The sequence below is a fragment of the Dermacentor albipictus genome, chromosome 4, assembly GCF_038994185.2.
Source record: "Dermacentor albipictus isolate Rhodes 1998 colony chromosome 4, USDA_Dalb.pri_finalv2, whole genome shotgun sequence".
NCBI classification, from domain to species: Eukaryota; Metazoa; Arthropoda; class Arachnida; order Ixodida; family Ixodidae; genus Dermacentor; species Dermacentor albipictus.
In genome coordinates, this window is record NC_091824.1 from 110,211,162 (window position 1) to 110,239,037 (window position 27,876).

At 44.1% G+C, this 27,876-nt stretch overlaps 1 protein-coding gene across 3 annotated transcripts; it reads right to left on the reverse strand.

Moving 5' to 3' along the window:
* Window positions 1-218: 218 nt before the first annotated feature.
* On the reverse strand, window positions 219-27,504 carry LOC135914021 (uncharacterized protein DR_0269-like). Of its 3 annotated transcripts, none has more exons than XM_070538121.1 (3): window positions 27,459-27,504; window positions 27,209-27,381; window positions 219-633 (listed from the first exon to the last, which is right to left on the reverse strand). In XM_070538121.1, the coding sequence occupies exons 2-3, from the start codon at window positions 27,311-27,313 to the stop codon at window positions 337-339; spliced, it is 402 nt and encodes a 133-aa protein (XP_070394222.1). In that variant the 5' UTR covers window positions 27,314-27,381; window positions 27,459-27,504; the 3' UTR covers window positions 219-336. The 3 variants fall into 3 exon arrangements, with proteins under 3 accessions (XP_070394222.1, XP_070394223.1, XP_065302796.1); XM_070538122.1 differs by lacking the exon at window positions 27,459-27,504 and adding an exon at window positions 1,624-1,719 and having other exon boundaries at window positions 27,209-27,450; XM_065446724.1 differs by lacking the exons at window positions 27,209-27,381; window positions 27,459-27,504 and adding exons at window positions 1,624-1,719; window positions 2,878-3,005.
* Window positions 27,505-27,876: the final 372 nt, after the last annotated feature.

Here is a 27,876-nt window from a genome sequence, read left to right on the forward strand (position 1 = left end):
TGCTCCTGTATTCTTCATGCATTGTAACTTAAAAAATTAAATTATATAAACCACAGCTATGAGAGTGCGGACAGCCTTCATTTATGCGGGAAGCATATAGCCAGCTGACACCGCACAGTAAAACAAGGGAAAAAAGACCCAAGCGACAAATGTCCGGTATTTACGGCTCCTTTTTTGACGTGTATTCAAATAATTTCCTATCTATAATTGCACGCCGCTGTAGCCAGCGTTCGCGACATCTAGGCTGCGCCCAGCTGGAAATCCGGGGACGGGCACCCTATGGCTGTCATCATTGTTCTTGACGTCTTCCACCTTGTTATTCGCCTTGTCATTCACCTAGCCTTTCGCCTGTTCCTTCGCCTGGTCTCTCTTCTGGTCTTTCTCCTGGTCGTTCGCCTGGTCGTTCGCCTGGTCTTTCCATAGGTCCTTCCCCACGTCTTTCCGTAGGCTTTTCGCCGTTTCCTTCTCGGGGCCCGTCATCCCCCGGTCTGGGTGGACGCCTACCGCCATGGCGCTCCCTCCACTGGCCACCGTGTCTGTCGCCTCCGCCTCGACGATACCCTCCACGGTGCCCGCCTCGCCTCTCGCCGCCTCGACGCTCGTTGCCTTCACCACCTTCTGGTACGCCTGCTCCTGTACGTGACAGGCAGTAGTGTACGGCAGAACATGCAGTGAGTGATCAGGTTTCCTATCTGGCTAGACGCGCAGCACTTGCCAAACACTCCCTAGAACGTTTCGCCTTCTATGGCATGTGTCGTTGTGACAAGTGCAGCAGTTCGTGAAGCTGTAGAGTCAGGTTGACATGGCGAGGAAGTATATTCTGTTTCGGAAGATTAATAAGAAGCTAATGAAGCACCGAGTTGATGCACTCTCGGTTGTGCCGTCACAATTCTTTTAGCTGGGCAAGCTTTTACAGAGGGGCATGGTCTGGTGCGGATGGTGCGAAGGTGTCGGTGACGTAAAAGAATGTGGCACTTCTGCTTAGTGTTAGAATAGAACTACGTCCAGAATAGACTTCATATATTTAAGAAAACTTTCCTTGAGAGGACGTAAACCGAACAAAACTTGTTATCGGGTGACTGTTTGCCGCTTTACCGTAGGGCAGATATAAAAATCTATTGAATTATTTTTGTTGTAGTCGACCAACTTTTTCTGTTTTCTAATTCACATGCCTGCTAAGTTGGCTAAAATGTTTGTCGAGCAGCTGAAATGAAGCCTTTCATTTATTTTGCAAGCTACCGCATCTACTCGCGGAATAAAGAGAGGATATTCCGGAGAATCCTGTCCTGTCCTCGAAAGCCAATATTTTCCAGATTAGCAACTCTAGCGATGCTGTAAAGTTCATTCGGCTGAAGATAAAAACGCGAAATTGGTGAACCAAGAACAAATGAAAGCAATGAATATTTCGGGCAAATGAAGCCAACGTTCAAATTAGGGTTCACGGTAGGCAAAATTAAAAATACATTTTATTAGGCGGAATCTGTAAGCGGAAACATTGTGTTTGAAAAAAAAAAACATGCTGCGTTTCCCATAACAAGAAACAGCGCCGAATTAGTGTGGAAGTATTAACAGCAGATTATTGCTGTTCGCTTTAATAGCCAAGCGCGTGGCGGCTGTTATCACCGTTGTCACGCCCGCTGCCTCCATGGTCCCATCGTTTACTTCGAGACAGCTCCTCGCTGCCACCTGTCAGGTCGTCCATAAGCTCGTCCACTTGATCTGCGCGAACACGTAACAAGAGGTAAGCATTTCGACGTGTTCGTAAATAAAGACGAGATAAGCTTATCGTGAAACTTATAGGAAAGCACATGAGCGTTTTTGTTCGTTTGGCCCCTAATAAGAATAGCTCAAACGGGCCCTTTAAATCATGCTCTATTTTGATATTTTTTAAACATAATTTTCAAAAGTAACCTCTAGCAAGTAGCACCCATTTTACTTTTCAGCTGGATTACTCTTAGAGGCGGACATTCTTTGAATGAGAACCCGCCGTGATGGCTTAGTGACTATGGCATTGCGCTGCTGAGGACGCGGGTTCGATTGCAGTTTGCGGCAGCAGAGTTTTAATGCAGGCGGAAAGCAAACATGCTTGTGTACCATACTTCGGCTGCACGATAGCTTTATTAAAAGATAGACAAACAATCTTTTTTTGTAAGTTCCTTATAACCGAATGGGCAGTTTCCGGACGTTAAGCCCACAGTGTGAATTATTTGCAGAACAAGTCAACGCGTACAAGCGTCTAACTATCAAATATTTTCTAATGAACTTTTAAACTAACTGCTTTGCGGCACATGCTGCAATTTACGGATTGTTGCTGCCAAGTTCGCAGGGCACAATCCACTTCGAACGAATTCTGAGAATGACACCAGTTTCGAGATTTGCCTTCCCGAAATTCGGGACAAGATTCGTTGGCGTTGCAGTTACTTTTGTATTTCACTGCATAAAAAGGCATTTCGCTAAACAAAGTAAGAAGAACAACAGTGAAGTTTCACCGCAAGTTCAACGTAGCTTATCGCCAATGTAGTCATAGTCTCAAAATTCTTTCCAAATGAATTTGCTTTGAGAACTCTCTGATTTCCAGAGGTAAATTGCAATATATGCACTAAAGTAACTAGTCAAAAAGTTGATTAGGGAAGTTTTGTTATTTTTCCAAAGTCAAGGGCGCTTCGATTTCTTATGAATAAGTGTCCCCATCTTGAGTATTTCAATAGAATGAGTTGATTTGAGTTATATGACACTGGCGATTATAAATATGCAGTGATATTTAAAAGGAAAGTACCTGGTACAATACAGTAAGGATTAAAGCAACCTAAACAAACAAGCATTTTTAATCTGGCTCCGATATGTCTCGAGCAACACGAATTACTAGGGGAAGCTTACCATCTTCAGCGTGTTCTTCATTGCCCTGGTCCCCACGAACGAACACAGCAGCGAGAAGAAAGACAAGCAGAGTGAGAGCGAAAATCTGCATCTCGGATGTCTGTGACGGGTGCCTTTGTGACTCGCTGCGAAAGAGCTAACCCACACGCAATGTTCGACGGTCCTTTTATAGGCGACGAACCTTGCGTGTTCCACAAGCAGTTGCGCTTCCTTTCTGCCATCATTCCGCCACAGTGTTTGTCATGCTCTGACGCGTCACTCTTCTGGAATTGTTGATCCAGCTGAATTTCGAACACGAGTTCAATAAAATTGATAAAGAAATCATCGCACCTCATTGTATATATACACAGATGGCGCGGAAAAAGCATTGCAATGAATAAGTGTTTCTCTCTCCTGTAGGAAATTATAGGAAACTTCAAGCTTCTAAATACAACACTCAGATATAAGTGAAAAGAAAATAGTGACTATAAATGTTGGATTTCTCTCCATTTACATGGTACAGGATAAATTAGTATGGCTGTCCACAATGGTTCTGTCAACTTTAGTGTTTTCGATCGGAACCGTGTCTGTCGCTTGATGGTTTTCAAGCAACGTATCATTGCTCAGGAAGGTTGCAATCTTTAGTAGGCATGAAAGGGAATGCAAATGCAAAAACTGCGCACTGTTACGGTGAGCACATATTAAAGACGTGACGTCTATCTGTTCCATTTGGAGATAAGTGAAACAGCGTACAGGGAAATAAAGAACCGGGCTCTGCATAGACGTCCATGCATTTAACTAAACTAGGACAGCATATTATCAGCGTGTGTTAAGCAGTCCGTAAGCTAAAGGAAAAGAAGAGAGTCAAACAAAAACGAAATCATGGCATTCAAATAGAATTTGACATGCTAGGACATAAAAACAACAAAGAATAATGATCATTGTGAACGCCCCACAGAGAAGTCTGACGTAGTGGCGTTGAGCCTAGACTATGAAATAAAGAAGCAAAGTATTGAACCCTACTTTACTTTAGTGGCCCACCGAAAATATAACAAAAGGCAGCTGCGTAGACGCTATTGAAAGGTGCTGCGAGAGGCAGGTCGAAATACAAAGGTTATCGTTAGAACTCGACAAACGTGTATGCTTGGGGAGGGAGGGTTGCACAGAAAAGTACAAATGGCCTTTTAGAAGCACAATCGCAATTCCAAAGAAACAGGGTATTAAGCAGCTCCTTTAGAGGTAATTTAATAGGACTTAAACTTATGAAATGTTATATACAAGATGTAGTGTTGCTTAAAACCTTCTTTCAAGCGTTCCTGCAGGAACCGTGGAAGGGAAAGAAGGCTGCAAAAAAAAAAAGGAAAGGAAAAAAGAAAGAATATTTCTTGAGAATTGCACTAATATGGAAGTGTTCCACCATGTTAAAAGGAAAATAAAAGAATCCTACTTTTTAGTTATATGTGCAATTCATTGAGGATTACTTGAAAAATGAAGGTATACAATCCACTATGCGATTCCTTTCAAAATGCAGCAAAGAATGTTACCACTAACAGATGCGCAGACAGAGTGCATATGGCGGATTATATATGAAGGAAAGCTTTAGGGAAACCGTTAAGTGCGATACAACAAAATTCTATTAATGCAGTTGTGTTTATTTTCGTTCTAAGCAACGTGTTCTCTCATGGAACGCTTATGTTGAGCACCACACAGGCACAACGTGAATGTCATGCAATGTTTGTTGATGTACCACACCACTAGGGAAAAGTTGGATCTTCAAGTTTATGCAGAAAAAACCACCGGCCTCAGAATGTAATACCCTTTTTTTTTCTATGACACCTAAATCAATTCTAGGTATGCGGAGTATATACAAAGCCAATTTGTCAATTACCGTTGAATTGTCGCCGACAATTTATTTTAGACAGTGTGTAAGCGCGCCTAAGTTTTCAGAGCCAAATATGGTGCATATAAATTATTTTTCTCGCATTTAATTATACCCTGTCCGTTCAGGATCGTACGTGCGCCCAGAATGAATTCAACTTTAGCAAAATAGAGCTTGACCTTTGCCTACGAGCACGCAGGTTCATAGACGCTAGCTTTTGTTTGGATTGGTGTAGACATATAGTTACATAAGCCGACTTATTATAGGGGGTTAGTTTGCTTTAGCAATGTAAGAAGGCTCACTTCATAAGTGAGAGAAGCTTTCTGTATCGAAGAAGCAATGGCAACTGTAGGAATCATCCTTAGCTAAACGTGTACGAGAAAAGACATAATGCTTAGAAAGGACTCGCTGTTACTTCTTTGAACTCTGGAGCACTACCAGCAGGTTCTTCCACATTTTTCTTTTGAGACTGACTTGGTTCACTTCCCTTGAGACATTGCACCTTTTTTTCTTTCTTATTTGTATGCATTCAAATATATTTCGAAATTACTTATTCTGCGTTCTTATAGAACAAACGCAGTTTTGTTAGCCAGCCAGCACAGGATACTTGATGTACTTTCCGGTATCGGTGCTTCCTTCTGTGTCTTCAAAGTTTTACCACGAACTTGGGTCTGAGCATTCTTGAATATGTCTGCAATTATTTGGGAGGCATGTTGTCCCCCAACGATAATCGTCGCCTGCCTTGCCTGCTTGCTTTTTTTGAAAACTCTGCCCTTAATACTTTCCTGCCGAGACTATTATGCCACACTGAAAACATGCATGCCATTCATTGACTTTAAGTACCGGGCACGCACTTTTAAAGAAACGAAGTGTGGGCAAGATAGATGACGATGATTGTTGTGGGACAAGATAAGCCCCAAAAGGGCGCAAGCTTATTGAAGAGTGTGGGTAGCCCATGGTCTAACAGGTAGAGCACCGGGATGCTGTGCTGAGGAAACCATGTTCGAAGCCAACTGTTCGACCAAGTTTGGTCAAAAGTATAGGCCACTTTTGAATGAGCGTCTTGCACGCCAACTTGAGGGACGGGGTATGTTCTATGGGTATGTGCCGTTCTTTAAATCAGAAAAAAACCTTTAAGATTTCTCCGGTGCTGGGTAGAATCAAACCAGCGTCATCGTACATATTCAGACAGTCTCGTGTGAATAAATATTCACACAGGCTCCACGCGTTGACTTCATGGCTACGCACCTCATTCATGACGCGATTTGGCGGTGGCAATATGGTGTGTCGCTACATTTCTCAAGTGCCAATCCCATTCACATCGACACTCATTGTGAGATGGGTTCTGCCAGATATTTTTTTTTATTCTCCGACTTAATGCCGTGCCCTATACAGAACTTTTATCAATTTTGGTGTATATGTACGTAATTTGTTTGGCGAAAACGAAATGTAGGAACCTTTTCTGTTAGTGAACGTTTCATTTGTTGCTGTATTGTTTCCAGACTAGCCTCAGATAAGGCATACTGGCTAATTACTCTGCTTCGTCAATAAATAGCTTCCTCTCTTTCATATGAGACCACCTTCATGAGATCGAATTTAACTTTTGCAGATTTTGCGTCGCTTTGTACATTCTTCGTCTAAGAGGGTACATTACGCACTTCTGAGCACTGTTTGGTTACCCATTGATCGGCGTTTAGAAGTTGAACATTTCGTGTTGATGCACCCTAGCGTGGCATAGCGGCTTGTCACTGTTTTAATGGGAAATAATGTTTTACAGCGAAGATGTTTAGGGCTACATTCCACACAATCGTGTCCATGTGTAGAAAAAGAATCCCGAAGATATGCAATGCCGGGCTAACCCTCGGCGGAGTAGAAGCAGGCGTTAAGAACTCCCCATACGTGGGCCGATCCCGAAGATAGGGCAATACCGGGCCGACCTGCGGCGGAGGTGAAGCAGGGGTTAAGCACTGCTCATACGGGGGCCGATCAAAGAGATAGTGCAATGCCGGGCCAACCCGTGGCGGAGGTGCAGTTCTCAATTAAGGGGCCCACATACAAAGCTTCGCTAGTCATCCTTTTTCACAGAGTGGAAGGGCACTTGGTCTTTTTTATTTGGTGGTCGTCTACGATTCTTTCTTTAACGCATAGTTTGAGACTATGGGTGGGCCAAATATTGACGACCTTTATATACATGCCACGCCCAAAGAATACACTTGTGCGCATCCAAATACATGCCCAAATGTGTCAACATGTCAATACATGCCCAGTATCTGTCACCATAAGGGAAGACGTAGTTATATAACGCTGAGCCATAGCGCATTGTGAGTTGCACTGTGGTCTATTTTTACAGCTGTGCTACAGCCTAGAGCACTGCACGGGCCGTTTTTTCTTGCCCCGGCCCAGCCCGAACCCCTAAGTACATTGCGCTGGCCCACCCCGAGTCCGACGCGATGATATTAAACCCGGCATATAGTCGGCCCGAGTCACAAAAATCCAGGAGCCACCCGACCTGGCCCTGCTCGGTTTGGTTCGAGCCAATAGCTTTCACTGCGTCTGGCTTTACCACTGAGTTGGTGCCGATTAAAAAAAAAGCTGGAAAACATGGCATACTGTGCTCACCATGCACGTTCGTTAAATTCTGGTAAGAACGACCCTAGTACGCTTTCCAAATAGTTATTGTGGCAATATACTTAAAACGAACACGCAGTTGAACACTCCTGTACACACTGCTAGCTATTTTATCTTCCTTTTGAATTTCAAATGACCACTACAACGTACAGTGATAGAATTCGAGCCAGCAAACATGGTGGCAACTTAATATTAAAAAAAAATGCTGGTCCATTTTCTTTTTCAAGCAATATTACACTACTGCTAGAAGCTCTTTTGGCTCCAATAAATAGAAATTGGTGACGTGCAAGGGTAACACTTATGTGTAATCATGAGTGAAAAATCGCTTTGAAGAAGACCAGTCCACCTGCCGAAACGTTGGCTCCCATTTTACCTTGTTCTCGTTTTGATCATGTGCAATAATAGTGGGACGCGTAACAGGGCATTTTCATTTCTTTATTTGGCTTCATTTTAATGGAGTCAATGTTTCTGTCAATAATTTGCCATCCGTGTTTCGTAACATGAGTAAGTTTATACTCTACTTTGGTTTCAACATGAGGGTTTTTAACCACAGTGCAAGTACAGCGTACATACTATGGTCCTTTTTGCACCATAAAGTTGGGATATGAGGCTTCTTTATTCATGTTAATTCCCAGGGAACTCACGTAGCAGCACAAAAACAAATACAACGCCGAGAACACTAGGACTGAGCCACTTAACGCGTGAAAATATCATTCAAAGAGAAAATATGATGAAATTAGCAAATTCGTGGGCGCCAGTTGGAATCGGTTGGCGCAGAACAGGGGTAATCGAAGATCGCAGGGAGAGGCCTTCGTCCTGCAGTAGACATAAAACAAGCTGATGATGGTAATGGAAAAGCAAATAATGGGAACAAGTGGCGAATTGCACTGTGCCTTAACACACAATTTAATTCACACATGAATATTCCAAATTTTATTTGTTGTTTTATTTTATTGCTCCCAATAAGCACTTTATTTTTTTAATTAATATGATAACACAGGAGGCAATGCAGAGCGGCACATCAATGACCCCTGCCGAAAATTTATCGGTTTTTGTGCAGGAAAAAAAGATTATTGACGACTTTGCCTTTAGGCATACATTCTGTTCTTGAGTAATGTAACTTGTTGTACTGAAATCAAAAATCAAGACTGGGGCTGACAGATGGAGTAGCACACTGTAGTATAAAAGTTATAAACAGGGACAAGGGGCCTCAAAAAGGCTGGGTCAACTTTTAAATAGGAGGACCTATCTTTTGACAGTGATATGTCATCCTATCGAAACGTTGGCCAGCCTTTCTGAGGCACCTTATCCCTGTTTATAACCTTTATACTATAGATGTAATGAAGCTTTTTTTTTATTGCTATAGCAATTATATGGACACCGAAAGCGCATTTTTTTTCTGTCGCCGTCACCATCGCCGTTGCCATCGCCGTGATGTTTTGCATAAAGTCCAATGGCTTTGACAATCACCGCGCGCCGCATGCTGCATGTGCGAGTGAAAGCACACAAGGGAAGCCGACGATCGCGGCTCAATGAGGCGCGTGCGAACGAATGAGACGGAGATCGAAAGGCTATGGGGGGATGGGAGGTAGGGAGAGGGGGCGGTGTTGCACTCCGGTCGGAACTGCGCACTTCGCGGCTGAGAGCAAGGGCAACTGAAGATCGCGGCTCATTCTCGCGCGCAATATAAGAAGGAGAGGGGGGGATAGGCAGCGCGGGAGGGAGGGGGGCGTCTTCGGCACCCCCAACAAGTGCGTACTTTGCATGGCCGCGCGCGGTCACGTGCCGCATCTTAAAAGGAATCAGCAGACGGCTCATACCTTTGTGCTCGCTGTGTTCTTGCCGATGTTGCGTTGAAGCGATAGACCACACGAAGGTCACTTCGCTCGCTGCTGCTGCCACGCTGGCTCACACTAGCGTTTTGACCGCGAGTGTTTGCGCTCACCGAGTGTGATGTGTTCATGTTTGCTTGTTCGCGCTGTCGCCATGCTTGTTAATTGATTTAGTAAGCGAATGTTTTCAAGTTTTTACTCCCTATAAAACTTCTATCCTTACTTTATACAGCTATCTAGTAATTTGCTATCGCAATCGATGCTTCGACTTTAGGTCGCAACTGCGATTTCTTTTTTCACTGATTCCTGTTGAGGCTGATTGTAAATCTGTAAGAATATATATGCCATGCACCACGATAAGCTGGACACCGAGAATACGAACCCGCCAGGGGAAGTAATTGTGCACACAGGATAGCCCGAGGTCACTGTAACCCCGCACTGCGCGAGACGGCAGAGGACCCATGACCACAAGAACTACACACTTACCATAAAATACTTCAGCACTATCGCCTTCGTAGAAGTACGAGGACGCCACTACACCCATCCCTCACGACAGCCGAAGTCCTGGAGGCAACTCCAGACCAGCACATATCCTCACTTCATACACCTCTAGGCGATGCGTCCCACCCTTTATCAACCCCTTTGTTTTTTTTTTTCTGTGCAGAGCGAGCTACCCTCTACCATACCACATGGGACTGGAAGAAATCCCTAATAAACCTTTCAGCCGAAACACAACACACAAACAGTAAGAGACGGTGCAGACAAGCTCGGCATCGAAAGAACGGCGAAAGCTAATCGCCGGAGCCGAAAGTGCTGCCATCGGCTCTAAGGCACTGGACTGAGGGCAACAAGCACCGCGGTGACCCACCCGTCTAAATGTCCGATCAAAATAAAGTTTCTCTCTCTCTCTTTTTTGGGTCTGCTATACAAAGTATACTTCAGACAACTGAAGACAGTTGAGTGATTCTTTTTTTTTTTTGCAGTGAGTCTCCTACCATTCAAAGTTTCGCATCTCATAAAAGCAATTTCAATGCAAATATCTGTCTAATTCTTCCTCATTTTAATCCGACTCTGTGACGTCTTGCCGGTCTTGAAATGTGTCGTTCGCCGCCACTCCTAAGCCCGCCAATGCGCTTCCCCTTGGAAAGGCGGCGCCACTGTCAAATTCACTGCGCCAACTCCATCTAAATGACGAGTCGTCCGTATCTAGCCTGAGCACCATCAGCTCAAAGAATCCGCAGTCTTAAAAGCCGAGAACAACGTTTACCAAAGTTTTCTAGTGTCTCGAAGATGGAAATGATGGGCACGTGTGATGGGCACGGGTAATTACTGGCACCGTTTTCCAAGCGATGGAAGTGCGCCGCTGATGTGCACCAATATGTGCAGTATATCGCTCTTGTGTCGCGGCCTGCCTGCTCCTGCTTTCTCAGCAATCGACTGGCACCACTGACCAAAAATTTTTATTAGGGTGCAGTTTTTATAGTCGAAAGTATTGCAGCAGTTGAAACTTGCATGCCCAGGTCTAATACGGCCCCTACAGAGGTCCAACCTCGCCCCGTAACCGGACTGCACGGATAGACAGGCATCTTCGAAGGAAATATATATATTGATTTATCCCTCAGTGCTGCATTTTGTCACCTTCTTGAGACAGACAAAAGAAGTACCCGCTATACAGTCGTCTCAGCTTCGAATAATTCTGAACTTCGCGCCAAGCTCCCCGAGCACCTCATCTCGGCTAATGCCTACCCATCCCGACGCGCTTATTTCTTCACGTATGGCACGTGACGGTCAAGATTAGCTTTGACGTTGACTCCAAGTCCGCGTCAGGAGCGTCTCCGGATCACTGTTTGCTTAGAAGGTTCCAGGTTGCAAAGACGGTCGCCTCAGTTTCTTTTCTGAATTTTTCTGCCTACGTCCTTTATTTTGTGGCCACCTCTCGTAACACTCCGCTCCTAACTGGCCTCCTTTCTGTCCAGCTGTCAATTACGGGGTCATTTGGAAAGATCAACCACTAAGTCTAGACAGCTGTCACGTGTAGAATTCCGACGAGAGGAACTTAGACTGCAAGGAGAGATCATTGTTCGGTGTTTTGCTCTGTGAATCCCAAAATCTTTGTTTTTGCGCACGCCGCCCTTAAGCCACTTTCATGTGCCACGTGGAGTCGGAAACTTATTACTTTACTGTGCTATTTTCTATTCAGAGAATTGTTTGTCGCCATCACCCATGACCTATAGAACACACTAGTTCTCATATGAATTACTTTAACTTGTGGAGGCAGCGTTTTTATACCTCCTGCCGACGTCTGTCAGGTAGAGAAAGAGTTTGCTTGATCAAGAGACTGAAGTAATTTTCAGTTCACGTATGCTACTGCAAGTTTTCCGGTTAAAGATCCTTTTCTGAAGTTGAATGATCAAACGTTGCGATTTAGGCGGGGTACGTGCCGATTTTTCCCTCGTTGTACGACTGTCCTGCAGATTGTAGAACGATGTTTTGTCCTGCTCTGGCCTCTCCAGACTCAGGGTTGTCCCGATGATGGTGATATGAGACTCCGTTCATGATGGCAGGCTCATAATAATATGATCATACCGTTCGAAATGGGGCGGTGGTATTTACCGCTAAGCTCGTCTAAAACTTTCTGGTGCCGTTTAGATTTGAGCATCCTTGTACATCAAGCTACATTATTGAAAGTAGAAGGTTCGCTGCATCGCATGCTATCGTTTAATTTTTGTCATTACTAGTCAAGCTATCCATTGAAACACATGTAGAACACGAAAATAGTCTTATGGAAAAAAAAGTCGCAGTTTCGCCCGGAAGGTGAAGCAGCAATTGCGATAGAAAATTGGTGGACAGCTATACGAAGTAAGGATAGTTGTTTTATCGGTCGTCTGAACTTGTAAACTTAGGCACACTAACTAAATTAACAAGCATGGTGTCACGCGCGCACACCGGTCATCTAACTAGTCATCTAACTAGTAACTGGTCATTTCGCTGTACACTGCATGTATTGTGACTGGAAAATCTTATTAAAAAAAAAAAACTAGAGTGATGGGCGTGCATTCTGATCAACTGACAAGCGAAGTTGTAGCTGCCCATTTGTTGCGTTGTCAGGGAAGGATACACTGTTCTTGTCACGACAGCGGTGGCTTGTTACGCTGTTAGGCTACCTGTGACGCTGTGATAATTTGCGCTCCCTTTCCGCCTTTTATTGTGCGGTGATCTATGTACTGTGACCAAGTGCAATAAAGCATCAGCTGTTAGTAGCCGATGTATCCTTTGTGCCTTCTCTCGTCTCGTGCATTTCTTTGCGCTAAAAACTGTTAACATCTGACAGGATGACCGCGGAAACTCGCTGTCAAAACGCTTGCGTGAACAAACGCCCCAGCAGCAGTGAGTGAAGGGATCGACCTTCGTGCTGTCTGTCACTTCAACGAGCACACACAGCACGCACAAAGCTAGGAGCCATCGACTCAGATAGATTCTGCCCCCAACGAAGATCGCTCTTACGGCGAGGTGACCGCGCGCAGCCGCCACATGCGCAGTTACAGCCGGACTATAACGCCGTCCTCCCCTCTCTTTGTCGCCTCCCTCCCTCCCCCCCACCGATGCGTCGCGCACGACGGGAGACGGCACGCTTCCTGCCTGCTTTCGTCTCTTTCGCGTGGTCGAGATTGAGCCGCGATCAGCGGCTCCTCTCGCACGCTTTACTCGCACATACAGCGTATCCCACGGGGCGACGGTGTTGTTGCCCTTAGAGTTTATACGGAACTTCACGGCGACGGCGACGGCGGAAATGCGCTTGGAGTGTCCATGTAATTGCTCTCGCAAATTAAAAAAGAAACTGCTGGATCGATTTATATAATTCTTTTTGCATTTGGGTGAGAAAGGTAAATTCTAGTGACTATAGGAAACACTTCTGATTAAGGGCCTGAAATGGTTTGCGATAATTTTTAAAAGCTGGTAGGCTAAAAAAAAGCAGCGCAATGTTTTGAATCCTATAACTCGGCACGAAGAACAGATATTGCACTTCTGTAAACTGTATTCGTTCGAGTATATAAAGCAAATAAATTTGAAATATGAATTTAAAGCTTGCGTGAATTATTTACAGTGTTTACAAGCGTTTTTCAAAATACCTATTCACAGATTATTGGTATACTTTAGAGCGGTATAGAATACATCAATTTTGTCGGCTTTATACGTATTATTATTAGGTGAGTTTACGCATTTGTGATGTCGGTTTTCATTGTTGAGTTACGGAGCTCTAGACTTGATGCATGACTTCTTCTTAATTCTTGAAATCTCAGCAATTAATAGATAGTTGTGAAAAATAAAAAAAATTCTCTTGCTAAGGCAACCAGATTTTGAGTTGCTTTTAGATGCAATAAACCTCCTCAAATATCGTGCAGTGGTTGCTCAGAAAAACGATTTATCTGCTTCCACACATTTGTGCAGAAGCCCTGCAGCTAAAGCTGCCTTTCAGGAGAAAGCGTTACCTATAGATGTTCTAACAGATGCCGTTTACAGAAGTGCGATATATGTTAATGTGCAGAGCTACACGTATCTAAATTTCATGCTTGAAGATTTCTGAAACTTGCCAATTTCCAATGTTAAAGGATACCGAGCCATAGATGAAAATTTTGCTTCGTGCAATAACTAAAACTTAATTTTCTGTCTCACTGCAACAAATTTAATTCGAATCCGTCTAGCGGTTATGCAAAGCATCTCGGTACTTTGCATGTATTTGAATAGGAAACAGGACTTGACTCTGTCCCGAGCTAAAGTTAAAACCTAACGGCTCTGTCAAACCTACTACATCCGCATTTATCAATGAATGCATTCTTTGGCTTTCTAACAGAATACGCTCAGTGGTTCTTACGCCATACGTACTCGTTGGGCCCCATTCACCTTCATTAAAAAAAATTACCCTTTAGCAACGCGTGTATATATATATATATATATATATATATATGTATATATATATATATATATATATATATATATATATATATATATATATATATATATATATATATATATATATGAGCGTACAATCACAGGATCCGGCACAGAAATAGGTGCCAGAATAGAAGCACGTAGGAAAAACAACAGAACTGTACTGACTTTCCAGCCGGAGTCTGGCTGGAGCGTCAGTAAAGTCCTGTTATCTTTACGAGGTGCTTGTATTCTTTGGACTATGTAAATGTATAAAAAATAATAACGAAAGGGAAATGAAAGTGGACGAAAAGATAACATGTCGCCGGTGGGATTCGACCCCACAACCTTAGTGTACAACTGTTGGTGGACGGTTTGATAGCCGTTAATGTTGCACAATTGGTAGTGCAACGCACGCACAATACAGAGATTGTGGGTTAAGCTCCAACCGGCAACACATTATCACATGTACAAGCATTTATTTAGCCTTTTCACTAAAGCTTCGTATCACATAGACTCCAACATGCACACTTTCTCTTTCCTTTCTTCTTTTCTGCAAGTATGAGCGCATTATTTGCATATTTGTTAAGCTTGTCTGGCTCCTTTGTTTCACGCGTAACATCGGCTCATAATCATCGACACACTAGACGGTCTAGAAGCAGTTCTTTATACAGTGTATCTGTTATAGTTTCTAGAGTGGAGAAAAACTTCCCGCTAGTTTGTAGTTTGCTTTACATGTCTACTTTCTTTGCGTGTAATCAGCGAAAGCTCCATTCGGAAATTATTCGTACATTTCAAAACGTTCAAATGTTCGGTAGATAATGGTTTGTTGAAATCCTTCAGTTTTTGTAGCATTTCTTTGCAGGCGCTTTCGACATCGAAGGCCATGTGTTTATGATTCCCAGTTTTATTGGAGCGAGATGTACGCGAACTCCAGCAGCGATTGCTCATGCTTTTGCTTGCGCCTGCACTGGCGCATTGTTGACAAGGTGAATTTCAATCTGTACACAGACACAGTGGACTGAAAGCAAAATAAGTAAATTAAAAAAAATAACTCTTTTGTATATGAAATTGCCGAGTAAACAGAAGAAAGATACTGAATTTGGTTGGGCCGGCCTTAAGTGCAGTAATAACGTGCTCCTCACAAAGGGATGCTGCGAATGAAACTGACATGGGCTTCAAAGGCTGTTGCACACTGATGCAGCAGTAATATAACCGCGCGAAAATGAATGATAAATAACGAAGCAAATCCAATCTACCAGGTAAGTGCAGCAAACTGGTGTGAAGGACAGCTCTACTTTGTTCGGATTGCACGGCTTGTCAATTTTCACGTTCATCCCACTTTCATTGCGCTACTCAAAAATACAGGTCAACATATCAACTTAGTCAAGTATCTAGCAAGCGCATTTCGGAAACATATAAAAAATGTCAAGCCAAACTAATTTATGCTTGCCTGTGCGGTCCCCAGCTCTAACACCTAATGTGAATCCAATGGACAACCAAGCTAACAGGCAATGTTATGCGCATGGTTTAATGACTGTTATACATCTGCCACCATGGCCTCGACGGTTGTGGCACACTACAGTGATATTATAGATGCGCATAACGTGTAAGCGCACATAACTAAGTAAGTGCACGGCGGTAAAGCCGTCGCCGTTGGCTCAGTTGGCAGTGAAACACGCTCGTAATGTTGAAGTTGAAGTCCTCACGGACTGCTGTGCTTTCTTTCCTTTCATTTTCCATTTCCTTTATAACGAATAGAAGTTAAATGAATCAACGAATGAGAAAAAGACACGTAACTTCCGTTACTATTTTCACAATTCATTATCGGTTGAGTTGATATGATTGTTACGAAATCTCGAGTTTGCGGTTCCACTTATATTTCTGCAGTGTGTCGCATGGCTGGGAACTTATGCACTTGATTGAGATCCGCAATTATTCAAGTAGTGGCCCACCCCCGCAAATTGAGGAGTGTTCACTCGTAGAAGAACGGTATTTTTTTTTTTTACACTAAGTGCTCATTACTGCCGGGTCTACTCCAGTAACAGTTTCAGACCAATATCTTGGGCTTTTCATCCTGATAAGACTTCGGAGCGGATTCGCGCAACTTAGCAAGCGAGACCCGACAGCGACTTCAGTTAAAAACATACCAAAGTTTCAAGGGGCACTTGTCATCATTTGTCACTATGTGCTAATATTATTCGCATAGTGTATCAGCGACCTTACTACAAATATAATATCCATACACATCTTTCGCTGTTGGCGCCGTCGTTGCATACACCCGAAGAAACGGCTGAACGTCGCGCCGTCGGCTGAGCCGCCGCTCATTGTGCAATTCGTTCCCAGAGGGCGACACCAGTAACGCGAAGGCGACGGTCCTCTGCAGAATGGGATGTAGTCGAACGGTTGCAATGCGGCGTCGGAACACAGTAGGGAGCATAGTTTATAGCCCTTGATTGCGGCTATGGATTGGGGCATGTGTTGGGGTTCGCTGGACACCTCTGAACATTAACCTCAACTTGCAGAGCATACTGCATAACAGTACAAGCTGGGGTATCCGCGCTACATTTCGAAGTATTTCGCTTCTTATATGACACTTTTATTATGACAGAGACTTCGCCTAAAGGCGAAGCATCGATTGCAATAGCAAAGTAGTACACAGCTGTATGAGGTAAGGATAGTAGTTTTGTCGGCCGTATAAACTTAAAAACGTTCGCTTACTAGCTGATTTAACTAGCATGCGTCAGTGCGCACAAGCAAACATGAACACATTACACTCTATGAGCTTGGACACTCGCTGTCAAAGCGAGCAAAGAGGTGTTGACGAGTGGATGGAGGGGCTTTAGTGAGAGAAAGTGCGGCAGCGACAGCGAGCGAATCTACCTTCGTGCCGTCTATCGCTTCAACGCAAGAGCGGCGAGAATACAACGCGCACAAAGGTATGAGCCGTCTGCAGATCCCTTTCAACATACGGCGCGTGCGACCGCGCGCGGCCATGCAAAGTACGCACTTGTTGGCGGAGTTGAAGCCCCTCGGTATCAAGTTGCCCCTCGGCATCATTCTCTGAAGAAGCGCGTCACTATCTTGAGCTTTGATTATTCATAGAGTGGGAATCGAAAAACCTCACCTTTGTTTTTATTTAAAGTTTTTTTTGTGCATTATACTATGGGTCGGGTTCACGCCTCATTGCCATCAGAGGACGAGCACTTCTCAAGGGACATTACATAAGACGGGTCTTTGAGCAATAAAGCAGTAGTTGCAGTCCAGCGCCTGTGTATGTCCTTTCTATATGTACGTGTACGTGTCAGATGTAAGTTCGCTGATTATATACCACGGCTCATCGACTAGCTCGTCAATAACTTCTAGCTGCCCAAGTTGTCGTCAAAGACGTTCGTTGAAGAGAGGCACCCACTTGCTCGCACATACCTAGTCACTCAAGTAGGCATCAATGGTATTCATTAAAGACGAGCATAGACCGAGTACATCAAGTCGGCGTCATAGTGTTTTTTTGAGAAGCGGTACCTACTCAGTCCCGTGTCTATTTTGACATTGATACATACTCAGTGACCCAAATTGGAACAAGAGTTGGTTTCGAACCCTGTTACCTAAGCATAGCAGCTATTCGTTACCCATTCGACAACTCACTACCCAGTGACTCAGGTAGGCAGGGCAATGGTTAGATAGAAACATAGATACAAACATAGATAAACCCCCGAAATTGCCGGAAGTGTACCCAGAGAATGCTAAAGCCCTACAATATATAACGAAGGACTAGTAACACCAGCAAAACCAGTGGGTTGGAGATTATTGACTACCGTAAACAATAATGAACGATGGAAACTTCGAGTACCGTCACGGAAAAAAAAAAAGTTTCCTCTCGTTCCTCCCTGGCCCTGGCTGTTATAGCCGTTATAAACAACGAGATAGGAAGAAAAGTAAACAGTGAGAAAGCACAGTGTACCACCACATGGAAAGACAGCTGACGTGTAAGGGTAAGATTCTTATTATGTGGGACGTGCAAGGTCACGGAACGATGGGTTCGCGTGTACAGCTACTTCGAAGGGAAGGAGAAAGCCTCTGTTCGGAAAACGCTTTTTCATTTGCTTGCCTGATGCGTAAGTGCCGTGTCTGGCCAGCGCCTCCCTCCCTCAGTGAAAAATAAGCAGGATCGCTTCGAAATTTATGGCAGAGTGTATAGGCGCGACTGTATGAGGACGTAGAAAGAAACAGATACACAGACACAGCGCTTCTACCATTGATTCTAACCAAATAGCCCGCCAACGTGTTTTAATCGAAATTTATGTTGCCGCACCTTTTGCTTCGCGCGATTGGTTTTGTTATTGGGGACGTCGCTCCCTTTGCAGTTTTTTTTCTTGTTTCCGTTACATGAGCGTATCTGAATGACCGAAAGAACACCACAGAGGTTCGGTTTCGTTTTCTTTTCCCGCATATTGCGTGTTAAAGCATTTGCTCTTATATTGTCATAGAAGCGTCTGCAATTCTCCTTGTAAAGTTCTACGTGAGCGATTCCTTGAAATGATTCCTTGATGCCTCGCACACCTATATACCGTCATTCCAATGGCGGTACAACGTTCGTTAGAAAAATTGGCAGCGACTTAGCTCGGCTATGCCAGGTTATACGTATCGAAAGCTAAGGCATAGCATGGTTAGCTTTGGTTAATCTTGATTGCAAGTCCAGGTTAGTCTGGTTGTCCAGCGATGTTGCGGCGTTTAGCCAGTCGTTCGGCGCGCTGTTCGTCTGTTTCCTAGGCGATTCGTTTCCTCTTCATCTTGTTCCGATATCGATTCCAGGCCTCCTCCTGCTTATCAGAATTGTCGCCGTCCATACTGCCGCCTCAACTGTGGTTGCGGCGCACGCGAGCTCACCTTTTCAATCCTCCGACATGTTATCAGGCATGCGACGCAGCTGGCGAAGCGAGCGGAGGCGAGCGCAACGACAAGGAACGCGGTGTGACAAGGAAAGTGGTGTGACGTCATGTGCCTCCTCGGAATACATGCGGTAATGATACACAATGTGGTATTCCGCGCACTCAACTCCACCTAAGACTCGGAGAAATGCCCTAATTGCGAGGTTGAAATGCATTTGAAGATGGCAATATTTACTTGTCAATAATGATTTGATTTACCTTGCTTGACCTACGACACAAGGATTGAGGCCAAAAGTGGCGTCGCCATTGGTTGCACTCTGCGCGCGCCCTTGGTGATTTCGAACTCGCCCCATGCTTTATTTTAGCACGCTCTACCAACCAAAACGCTGTGCACCTGCCCGTCATCTCTGAAAGACAGCTGAGCCAGCTGAAGTCCACTCACAGCATAGTGACATTACTCTTCTAATGTGTACGCTAGGCTAATTTAGAAAATAAAGATTCGTTGTTTTAAGCTAAATAATAACTTTGGCTGAGCACTGATGTGCGGATCACCCATAAAAATTGCCTTAGACGTTGAAGTTTCATCGTGAAAGGATTGACATAAAGACACATCTGTACGAACAACAACAACAACAAAGACAACAACGACAACAACGACAACGACGACAACGACAACGACAATGACGATGACAATGACAACGACGACAACGACAATGACGGCGACAACAACGACGACGACAACAAAGCAGCTGTTATAAACAAGCAACAGTCCTTCATGTCAGCTAAATAATGCGACCTGATTGATCGTATATATTTTAATATAATTGTGAGTGGACCCTAGCTGCCTCGCCTCTCTTTCAGAGGTGAAGTGCAAGTGCACTGCGTTTTTTTACGTGGAGTTTTGTAATTTTTAGATTGCCACCGACTATAGTACCGTAAGAGACATCAGAATTTCAGACACAGGGTATCGTTGGAAACAATTTGCTCAGATTTAATTCAGCTTATCCAGGAATGCACTACTTGAGCTCTTGTCACAAGACGTTTAACGGAAAACAAAAATTAGCGTTACTGACTTGGTCTAGATAGATAAGCAATTTAATGTTTGGAATCCTATAAGGAGGCATTGTTCGCCATTCTACTGTTTTGACAGAAAAATGCACGCTTAAATGTGTGTCATTTTCTCCAAGTTTTTTTAAATTTCCCGTTCAGCAAGGCATAGGAGGAGGAGTAGATTTTAATGAAGAGAAAGGAGGAGAGGTCGGCCTGGAGAGCTTGTCTCTAGCCTGCTGCTCCTCACTGGGGAAAGGGGAAGTGGGAAATACAGGGAAATTAAGGTAGGTGGCGGGTGATTATGTTATGGTACAATGAGATACTACACACACGTTGTCCAATATGCGGATGCGCACTGTAGACGCAAGGTATAGGTATTGCTCTTAGGTGTGTTCCGGCCAGTTTGCGAGATCTCACTATTCAATCTTGCTAATGCGTTGTGCATGGTGGTCCCTAACAGCAGTCCCGAACCAGTTCGCCATGTGTCCAGTGCCCCGAATGTGCTGGGCAGTGCTATATTTATTGCCTGTGGTTCATCAAATGATTATGATGCTCACGGACCCTTCTGGGTATAAAAATAATTGCACTCGTTGCGAATACGCCAACGTGGGCGTGAGCAAGCAATATGTAAACGTGGATGCCGAAGAAGACAGCACAGGGCATACTAAAATAGCTCGAGATTTTTTTGGTTGAGATCTTGCTTATGCGGCTAACAAAGGAGCCAAACGAAACGTTGTCTTCTGCTTTTATCTTCAGATTTAATTTCGTTCTATTAAATTAGCATTTCGCCGGTGCCTAGTGTTCATCGCACTCCTGGACCTCCTGTCAGTGGGTAATGAGGGCCTGAAGGCTTCGCGGTGCAGCCTTATCATTCATATATGGACAAGAATACCGCATCTCGGCGACGACATGATATTAACCTAGTTCTCTTAGGTCAAGCTTGTGCGACTCATGTAAAGCTTCTCTTGTTGGGACACCCTTTTCACGCTCGATTTCATTGAAATGGTAATGACGGATGCTATCGTAATACCACGTCGTTATGCAGGCGTTTTCGTACGCCGTTCCTTTGATATATTTCTACATACAATTGCTTTAGATGCTCACTCTTCAGCAGCCCGCATCATTATTGCCGAATGTGCCTCGGCAATAAGCCAGCAGATGGTCATAAAAATTTTTAAAAAATAAAGAAAGAAGACGAAAGAAAAGGCGCGCGAGAAAAATGCTATTTTATGGAAAATATAGGCGATACAACGTTTAATTGGTCTATGAAAGCAAGCTTCCTGGATTGTTTTCTTCTTTATTTTTTTTATTTCTATACTTGAGTCATAAGAAGAATTGCCCGGTTTCTTCTTTTTGAAGTTCGTTCCTCTGCGTTGTGTTTGTTTGTTTTTGCTGTATTTTACACTAAATTGCGTAACTTGGGGCGATTTGTTCAATTACGTTTTGCGCTGTGACTTTCTGCTGTTTCTGCTGCATTATACTCAGGATACAGCTAATATTCAACGTTTCTGCATTTTTTGGCATTTGTCACTGAATTCAGCCCTTGCGTGAGCAGCTATAGGAGTGCAAAACAGATTCAAAATTTTTTCTCACTTTATTTCACAAACAAATCTTCAGAATCATTTTTCGGTGTTAGGGTTATGAAGGCACGGATAGCTTCGCGTTTTAAAGTTTCTCTTTTCCCTATTCGCCTTCCTGTTCTTTAGAAGGAGAAGAAAGTTATCGACAAACCACCACTTTACTTGTACCCTCCTCGGTTTCTACAGTCGATGCTTCTTCGTTTCTATCAGTTCCATTTCGACCTACTGCTCATAACACTTTTGTTTCGGAAACGCATTTTCGTGCTACGATAGGCGATAACATAGCGTCAGGCGACAAACCCTTCCGAAATAATTGCACCATAAGGGAGCCTTCCGGTTTCAGCTGATGTTACTGCTAATTTGAGGTTTATGGCACATAGAATATCTTGTAAAAAGCAGTCCCAGAGCTACCTAAGGTGCAGTTTTAGAAGCTAAGTAAAACTACGCTGTAATCGCAAGCGCGCTTGGTACGTTTTCGTACATTTGTATTTTCTTCACTTTCTTTACCTCGATGCAATTAGGAATCGGCAGACATCCTTCAACTTTAAGTCTTCCATACCATGCACAGGTTTTGAAAACAGCAAAGATGGGGCAACGCTAAGCAGAAATGGTACATTTCTTCGTGTTATATTTAATAACGGTGTATGAAAGCAGTTTTAGCTTGCCATCTTTGCTTTCCTTCCTAAGTCTCAGCTCGTGCATCTCTGGAATCCATCTCTCAACACGCGTGGTCAGCTGGTTGCGCTCCCGATCCGTTACTCGCTGAAGCCCTTCCTTCCCCAACGTACCCGCTTTTCTTTCAATATTCACCGCGCTGCGCCCGCCTAGTCAGTCGCCAGTGATGGCCTCCTCAATTTCGAGACGCAGATAGCGTTGTACCTACGTCGCACTGCCTTGTTCTCATGCACGTTTTGCATTGCAAATGAAGCGACAGATGCGGGTGCAATCTATTTCCCCCTCTCGCGCATCTGCAACAACGAACGCCGTGGCGGCATGATTCGTCTGCCTTTGCTTTTTTAGTGCTTGTCGCCTGAGAATTGTCCTCAAGCCTCATATGAGATTCTCGTGCGGGTGTTTTCTCTCTTCTTTTGAGTGTCTTAAGAAAGAAGGGCGCCCTTTCGTTGAGTACTCTGTGTACGTCACGCGGTTAAGCTAAATATGCTGGTGACGCGAAACGGGAAAGCTCTCTCCTTGGGGACCGGATGAGAGACGCACGTCGCAAGCTGGTAGCGTGCCAGGTATCCCCATGGAGTACTTGGCGCTTTGTCTTCGACAGTAACCATTACGATGCGCTAGAAAGGCGTCGGGGTTTGTCCCGAGCGCTTCGTTCGGCGCGACCGTAAGACCTCTCGGGGCCCATTAATGTTTCTCGGCGGAAAAACGTTGGGACTGAGCGTCGTCACCTATGCGGAGCCGGAGTCAGCGAGGACACCGAAGAGGCATCTGGATAGTGTTTTGAACCGCAGTGCGCAAATAAAATTGAACGCGAAAGCGTTTCTGCATCTCGGTTCCTTTCTGCTGTTGTCGCGCCGTAGATTTACAATGGATCGTTGTGCTCGCTAACAGGCGTCCTGCTCGCTAAGCTGGTGGTGGGTTCATCGACCGGCATGTACTTAAAGAACGCTGGAGTCTCTGTGCTTAAGGAACGACGTTGGAAATCGCCTTACCTTAACGAAAGCGAAATCAATTCTCCACAATTGGAGCAGCTCGTTCCTGTACTATATAATACTGAGGCTTGCAGCTAGCTTTGTAAGTTCTGCACAAAATTTAGCGGGATCGAATGTCTGCCTACGATTCTCGATCAAATCACTTCAAGTAATCAGAGGGCATCTTGAAGATCTACTTTATGAGTACATTCGGAGTTATAAGACAAACGCATTGCATGTATTGTTTCGTGAATCATGTGTCTTTCAATGTTTTTGAAAACAAGGTCTCGTCAAATTAGGCGATTCCAGGCCTACTACTGCACTTAGGACAACTAAAAAGAAGTCAAGGTAGAGGTTGGAACGAAAATGACGCATCAAGTTAGCGTAGAGTTATGCATAGAGCAATATTAATGCGTAATCAATGTTAAAATGCCGTAATAAAACCCATATGCGTTCGTTTAAGCTGCAGGTGCCTCCAACCCGAACCGGAAGTGCAGCATTACTCAACAAAATATATGGGCCCATCCCGGAGATGGCGCAGTCCGAAAATTTGAGCCGTACATGAACAAAGTGCCGTCTAAACAACAAACCATATGGTACACTAATATGTGAAAGATAACTTTGTCTTCGATGTGAACCGCTGGCGACTCACCTTTTGTTTATACGTTTATGAAGATGACGTCGCTTTCTTGCATTGTAGATGTTACCAGTCGCGCACTTGAATTGCAAACAATGCGTGAGACGAAAAGTTAACGCAGACCTCCTTTGCTTGAAGGGATACTAAAGCCAAATATTAAATCAAGCTAAAGCGATAGATTAGTGCCCGAGAATCGCTAAGGCGTCAATATTATCGCGAACAGAGCCGCAATAATCAAGAAATTGAGGTAAATGACGCGCATGAGTAGAGATTCCCCCGAAATAGTCAAGCATCTGCCCGATGACGAAAGCACTCCTCAGTTAAATTCTGTCACTAGTACTAAACTACTCGTTGCACGACTTCGAAAGGGACGTCTGAATACGCAGGAACGACCACCTGGTTTCCGTTTGGGCGGAACTTGGCTTTGATAGTCTGACATTGCTGACAGGTCTTGACGTAATCGTCTACATCGGCTTTCACCTTCTCCCACGTAAAACGTTTGTGAATATTCCAGTAGGTACCCCAACAACCATCATGCCCTTCTTAGTGTACACTATCGTGATAGAGCAGCAATATTTTAGATATGCAGTTTTGAGGGACAACAAACTTCCCGTCGATTATTTTAGCTCTTCAGTGTCTTCCATATACTTGCAACGTGTGGCCCTTATAGTTGTTTATTGGTGGTATGTGCAATCTTGAAAACGCGTCTGCTTCAGGTAGCTTTTCACCAGGTCTGTGGCTAACATCAAAAGTGAACTGCTGAATTTCGCTAATTTATCTTGCCAGTCTTCCCTTTGGTTGTGTAAGGCTCAGAAAGTATGTGAAAGCCTGACCGTGCGTGAAAAGCTTGAACTTACGGGCCTCCATATAACTCTTGAAGTATCATAACGCCAGCACTACTGCTAAGGCCTCCTTTTCCGTGGTCTGTAATTTACTTCCCCTCTTGAAAAGGTGTAGGAGTAATAGCGAATGACCTTTAACTGGTGAATTCAGTCTTAGTTTGAATCTCTTTGGTACAACAGTGCTCCCGTGCCATAATAGGACGCGTGAGTGCAGAGCTCGAACGGTTTAGCGAAATCGGGCAAGATCAGGATTGGATCTGAAGATATTGCGCGCACCATTTCTTTATATGCATGGTCGCACTCGTCGATCTGCACAAATTGAACTTCCTTTTGAATGAGCCTTGTAAGATACCTGGATATCGCCGCAGAAATCTTTAATAAACGCTCTAAGATGTCATATCACTCCTAAGAACAGTGAGTGAACATCGTAGAGCTTATGCAGTTCCTTGATTTGTTCGACGGACTCTTTCTTTGTAGTTTTCGTGAAGCCGTCCAGGACTCTGGCAATAAACACAACTTTTCTCAGTAAAAATTCACTTTTCTTCTTGTTTATCTTTAAATGTGCTCAATGCATCTATTACATGAGAGACGTGGGAACAGTTCTCTTCCTCGGTACGAAAGTAAATGATGGTGTCATTGACATATACATAGCAGAAATCGCCTATAAAATCTTTAATTACACCGTACATCATGCTCTGAAACCAAGCGCCCGAGTTCTTCCAACTGAATGGCAGACGGTTCTATTTCTATACATCAAATGGCATAATAAGTGCCGTGTATTTAGATTTTTCCTGGAGGGGTACCTGCGAGTAACCTTTTCAGAAATCAATTGCTGAGAACCATTGGTATCCCCCAGTAAATTAATGATGTCGTCAAAGGCATAGGGAATGGATAAAGCTCTGTTTGGGTGTTGATTTGCCGATAATCAGTACACAGTCACAGCGCACCATCTTCTTTAGGGACAATAGTTATGGGAGACTCAAAAGGTGATGTTCAGGGCCGTATTATTCCAGCGTTCAGCATTTGTTGCAGCTATTATTTCTGCCATGTTTTCTTTTCATGAGAAATCCTGTAGACTCTCTTCCGTACAATAGTCGTGTCACGAAGTTCAAAAGGTACTTATGGTACAGAAGCTGCAGGTGGACATGTATCGAGGCATATACGTTCGAAAAAACTGTCCATGTACCATTAGCGCATTTGGCAGTCCTCATCTGTGTTGGTGTCTGGACACTTGAAACCAGGGAGTCTAGAGTCACTTGACCTTTCCCAGAAATGTTCATTCTTAGCTTCTTCATGTCGGGTCTTGATAGTATAAACAAGAATTCGACATCACACATAACCAGCGCTTCTACTGGGAAGTCCTCCTCAGCCAAATGCACGTTGACTTTCGTCCAGGTATACAATGTTCGAGATGATCCAATCATAGCTCTTAACCGTTATCATTTCACCTTGCCATATGCCATCTGTGTTCACAATGGCTTGATTAATCAGGCTCACCGGAGCTCCTGTGTTGACTAGAGCACTTACCTCTTTTCCATTAATGAGCAGTGCAGTTTGCAAAACGTTTGATCGAATCGAGTAGACAGCCTCGTTCTGGTTACACGGGTGGAGCTATGCACCCATGTTGATTCATTTCTTGTCTCCTTGACATCTCTGCTGCTAAGAGAATAGTCAGAAGCTGAGCTTCTGGCGGATGCTCTAATCGCCGGCGCTGTATCATCCTGATGAATTCTGTTAGAATGGGTCCAATTATGCTGTGCAGCGGGCCCAGGCGCTTCATGACACACATCTTTAAGGCACCCCAATAGGTGTTCAGTTGTCTTGGGCGATCTTATATGCACTTGCCTTTGGCATTCCTTTGCCATACCGTGAATGACTAACGGCACAATCGATGACTGAGGTAAAGCAGAATCTCTAATAGTAACAGCTGTCTCTTCTCTTATAAATAGTCAATTAGTGAACTTGAGCATTGTTTGAAAACCGGGTCAACCGGCTTTGGGTAAAAAGCGGAGATAAAATTTCCTCTCCAATGATCCCAGGCCTCATCCTGAGGGTCTGTTATGTGGAGCTCATATCATTTCTTGGCATTGTGTGCAAGGAAGAACCTGATATTTTGCATTTTATCCTGTGGCTTCACCCAGCAGTTCTTTTCACAAGCGTATTCAAAGAACGTCACCCAAGTGGTTGCCGACGCGGACGTCGTATCGAACATGTCCGGTTTCGCTAATTCAGCTTTGGGAACAGTGTTAGCGCGTAGAGTTTCTGCTAGCCCAGCAAGCAATTGCCGATGTTGCTCAATTTGTGATGCCTGCACTTTCAACATCTGCTGTGTAAACACAACAATGTCCTGGCTATCATCATTTCGAAAGGGCTTGCTACTTTATAACTGTCTGAACTGTTTTTTTATTGTCGGTCATTTTGATATTGGTCTACCACATACCTCGGCTGATGAGATACGCCTCCTTGACTTTAGCCTTACTTGCGATGAACTGGAGCAGGCTCGGTGACGTCGCTGTCTCCTGGACTTCGACGTGTTCTTCATCATCTGCTTGGTATGAAGTGACGTCCGGTTGCTCCGCTGTAGTAGTACCAACTCGTACTTCTATTCACATCCTGTCGGGGTGCGCCAAATGTAAAGTAAAGCATCCGGGACTGTTGTTGTTGTTGTCCTGAGTTGCTGTGGCACTTACCCACAGTGGGAGATTGTCGTCTTGTCTTGTGTCCCAGACAGTGGTGCATACCCACTATGGTGGATTGGCCAAGAAGCAGGCGGTTTTTCATATGCTTAGAAGTAAAGCCAAACTAGATTTAAATAGTGGAGCGTGGGACTGGAACAGTAATTTAGACGTGCGATGAAAATATTGTTAAGAATTTCAATAAAATAGGTTAACGTAAAGAAATGAAATAATACAAAATATTGATAATTTGCCATGAATCCGAGACGGATCCACTGTTTACTGTTTACATTTGCTCTTCTTCTTCTCTTTCTTCGCTTCCTCTTCTTCTTCTGACTGGGACATTACAATGCTACGTGTCCAGCTCTATTTCATTTTTAGAAAAAAGAACCCATTGAAATTACCCTTGACAACGATGCGGGCGATCGAAAGG

What these genes read in the sequence shown, in the direction of transcription:
- LOC135914021 (XM_065446724.1), bottom strand. Translation starts at nt 2,968, where the DNA reads ATGCAGATTTTCGCTCTCACTCTGCTTGTCTTTCTTCTCGCTGCTGTG. An exon ending in TGAAGAACACGCTGAAGATG is followed by an intron (nt 1,720 to 2,877) that starts GTAAGCTTCCCC and finishes GTGTTCGCGCAG; the next exon opens with ATCAAGTGGACGAGCTTATG. An exon ending in AGGCAGCGGGCGTGACAACG is followed by an intron (nt 634 to 1,623) that starts GTGATAACAGCC and finishes TGTCACGTACAG; the next exon opens with GAGCAGGCGTACCAGAAGGT.